The 3,332-nt window shown below is 62.6% G+C and overlaps 1 protein-coding gene across 1 annotated transcript in view; it reads left to right on the plus strand.

Moving 5' to 3' along the window:
• Positions 1-3,332, plus strand: part of NACC2 (NACC family member 2) — a 31,009-nt gene that overhangs the window by 17,733 nt on the left and 9,944 nt on the right. The window contains exons 7-8 of the mRNA XM_077753187.1: positions 863-938; positions 1,066-1,148. Of these exons, the coding sequence (XP_077609313.1) occupies positions 863-938; positions 1,066-1,148 (159 nt within the window). The remainder of the gene's footprint in view (positions 1-862; positions 939-1,065; positions 1,149-3,332) is intronic.

Raw genomic sequence — 3,332 nt, forward strand, 5'->3', positions numbered from 1 at the left:
AGGCCGGGGAGCTGGGCAGAGGAGGTTCTGAAGGTTACGAGCTGGGACCCAGAGGGGCCCACCCAGGGCTGGGGGCCAGAGCGCCCTGTCTGGTCCGGCCGCTGCACCTGTGTCTGCCTGCGCGTGCGGGGACCCCGATGCCCTCCCTGTGTGTGGGGGCCCCTTCCGTGCACGGAGTCCTGGGCACCCACTGCATCCCTTTTCTGTGTTGGCTCTGGGGGCCCCAGGCAGGGTGTTTGCACACAGGCCCTCCTCACACCTGGCCTCACGTTTCTGCATCCACCTGTACTTTTCTTTCTCTGGGGCTTTCCCTGCCGGACTTGTTATTTTGTGCCCAATGTGCTGGCATCTTGGTTCTGAGGTGGGTTCTGCCCATGCCTCTTAGACCCGCAAAATCGGTGCGTCTTACAGTCACTGGGGGACGTGGCTGCGCTGGTGGCGTTTCTCTTTCTGCACGTGAAAGAGCGGTCATCTGGTGACCCCCAGCCGCTGATGCTCTGCCCCCCAACCCCCAGGCCTAAGTGCACCTTTCGGAAGCACCACCTGCCCTGTATCTGGACAGCAACACAGCTGTGTTCAGACACACAGGTGCCCTTTGTGGGCACTTTCAGAGCTGCCCGGCTAGTGGGTGTGTGAGGGGAGGCCCCCTGGGGCCGAGCAGCAAGGGGAGGGTTCCCTGGGCGTCCAGGATACAGAGCTGCTCCATCAGCCCCTGTGCCGCCCCTGACATCACCCACCCCCACCCCATCCCCTGGGTCCCTGATCTGTTCTCTGTCCCCATAGATTTGTCTCTGGGAACCTGTCCTGTGAAGGGAGCCCCCCAGCATATAACCGTGTGGGGCCGGCCCCTTCTGCCCCACAGGCGAGTCTGGGACTCACCTGCGCTGCAGTGACCCGCCCATCGTGGGAACACTGGGCCGTCTCCTGTCGGGGCCTCTGTGAGCAGAGCTGGTGTGTGTGTCCTTGCTCAGGGCCCGAGCGCACGGTCTTCATCCCTGTTTCCCTCGGCTGAGCACCCAGGTGTGGGGGTGCTGTCCCACACCCCGTGCGTGTCCCCCCGCCCAGCCGTCCTCTGGAGTGCCCGTGTCCCCCGCGCACACCGGGGGGGACCAGCACCGAGCAGCCGCCCTGCCGTGCTCGGGCAGAAGGTCAGCCCCGCAGTGCGTGTGAGGCAGTGTCCCCACATGGTTTTATTTGCAGATTCCAGGGGCTGACGACGTGGCGCCTCTTTGGTGCCAATTTGCCACCTGTGTGTCTCTCACCAAGTGTCTGTTCAGACCTTTTGCCCATTTTAAAGATCAAGTTGTCCGTTTTCTTGCCTTTGGGCGTTGAGAGCTGCTGCAGGTTTTCAGCGCAAGTCACCGAGGGGCAGGGTCTGCAGGCCGGGCTTGCTGGCGCCTCATGGGCGGGGGCTGTCACTCGGGTGAGGTCCAGCGAATCAGGCTGTTCTTTTGGGGTCATGTCTAAGCTTTTAGCTGAGCCCGAGTTGATTCAGGTTTTCTGCTGGAAGTTTTGTGGTTCCGTGTTTGACACGAGGTCCCTGATCATCTTCGTTAAGTGTTGTGTCAGGTGTGCGGCTCAGATCGGGGCGGCTTCACTGCTGTGACCTGGCCGTGCCTGGCCACTTCCTCCACACCAGCTGTCACTCCCCCCAGTGAGTGGGGGCGAACCTTTGTCACAGCTCAGCCAAGTGTGTCTGTGCGCCTGTTTCGGCCTGGGTGGGCAGCCTGTCCGCTCACTTGCACCACGTACCGTTAGAATCGCTTTATACTGAGTCAGAATTGGACGGTGTGACCCAGTCTTTCTCTTTCCCTTTGGTTTTAAGTTGTGTTTTCCGATATAATCAAGGACTAGGGGTTCATTTTCTTACTGTGCCATTTCAGCGAACGGCATATACTTAGTGGGAGTGGGCGTCCCCTTCCCTGTCCCCCACCTCCCCGCCCAGCCTCCGAGGGCTCAGTCACCTGCCGGCGGCCTCCACATTGGTGGGGGCTCCCTGCTGAGGACGGGGGCTGCCTGGGCTGTCCCCCGCGCCAGCATCCTGTGGGCTGGGGGCTCCGTGTGTTTTGTCTGGGCAGAGGGTCCGGTGCTTTCTCCAGGCTCCCAGTCAGTGACCCACAGCAGGGTCAGAAGGTGCGGGAGTGGAGGTCAGAGACCCTCCCGGGGCCCTTGCAGGCCTGCGTCGCCGGCGCTGCCCTCCGCCCGGCTTGCGTCGACCACAGCCCGCCTCCCCCACAGAGGCCTTTCCCTCAGGAGACTTGTGCTGTTGGCGCTGGAATATCGGAACACAGGATTTTCCGTGACCGCTGTTACCAGGGGCACAGGCCAGGGTCGTCAGGGACACTCACACTGTGCCCTGCAGCCGTCCCTGTGTCCGTCCCTGGGACTGAATTCGGTCCCGTTAAACGCCGCCCCCGCCCCCGCCCCGAGCGCTGTCTGTCCCTGTGGGTCCGGCTCCTCTTGGCCCCACAGCCCGTGGAATCCGACGGGGTTTGTCCTTCCGCGCTTACATGGCACCGTATCCTCATCGGCTGGATCCATGCAGTGTCGCTGAGTCAGGGAGCAGCTGGGTCCCTTCCTGGTGCCCAGAGTCCGTGGAGGGTCCACGGTGATGGTTTTCTTTGTCCAGTGATCTGAGGGAAACTGTCTGCCCTTGGTTGCTGCTGCCCCCTTGGCCCAGATCAGCTACTGTTCCAGATCATTCCGTAGAGGCCTTTTTGACCGTGACTCACCTCTCCTACAGCGAGAGCAATTACTCACCTCTCGGGACAAACAGCTAATTGCTCTGCACTTTCATGTGCTTCTCTCCAAATTCCATGGTCCCAAAATATTTGGAGCCCACGGTCGTGGAGACCAGAGTCATTGCTGGTTGAAAATGGAGCCGTCGATGGTGACGGTGGCGGTCCTGCCGCAGTGGCCAGTCCCGGAGTGACCTCAGTGTGGTCCGCAGGTCCGTCTGCGGGCTGCGGTGTCCCTGCCCGAGCCCACCGGGGGGCCCCCCCGCCAGCCCTGCAGTGGGGGACGCCTGCCCGAAGGCCACGGGGACACGCGGGGGGCCTGTCGTCCTGCCCCCAAGCCTGCTCTCCCAGGCTTCCAGAACCTGGCTGTAAGCCGCCGCCTCTCCCTGGGAGGAGGAGATTGGGGCCCTGGGCAGGGGCGGGGAAGGCCTAGGGCTCACCTTTCCAGGTGAGCCACCACGCGGGTGCAGGTATTTTTAGCCAGTGCAGTACCCGGCACTCGTGGAGTGGAGCAGAAATAGCCGAGGCTGCTCTGGATGTTCTGGGTCTGCTGGTCTCTGGCTCTGGGGAGGGGGGCTAGGGGGTGGGGCGGGG

This window comes from Crocuta crocuta, unplaced genomic scaffold (assembly GCF_008692635.1).
Source record: "Crocuta crocuta isolate KB4526 unplaced genomic scaffold, BGI_CrCroc_1.0 scaffold971, whole genome shotgun sequence".
In the NCBI taxonomy this organism is placed as follows: Eukaryota; Metazoa; Chordata; class Mammalia; order Carnivora; family Hyaenidae; genus Crocuta; species Crocuta crocuta.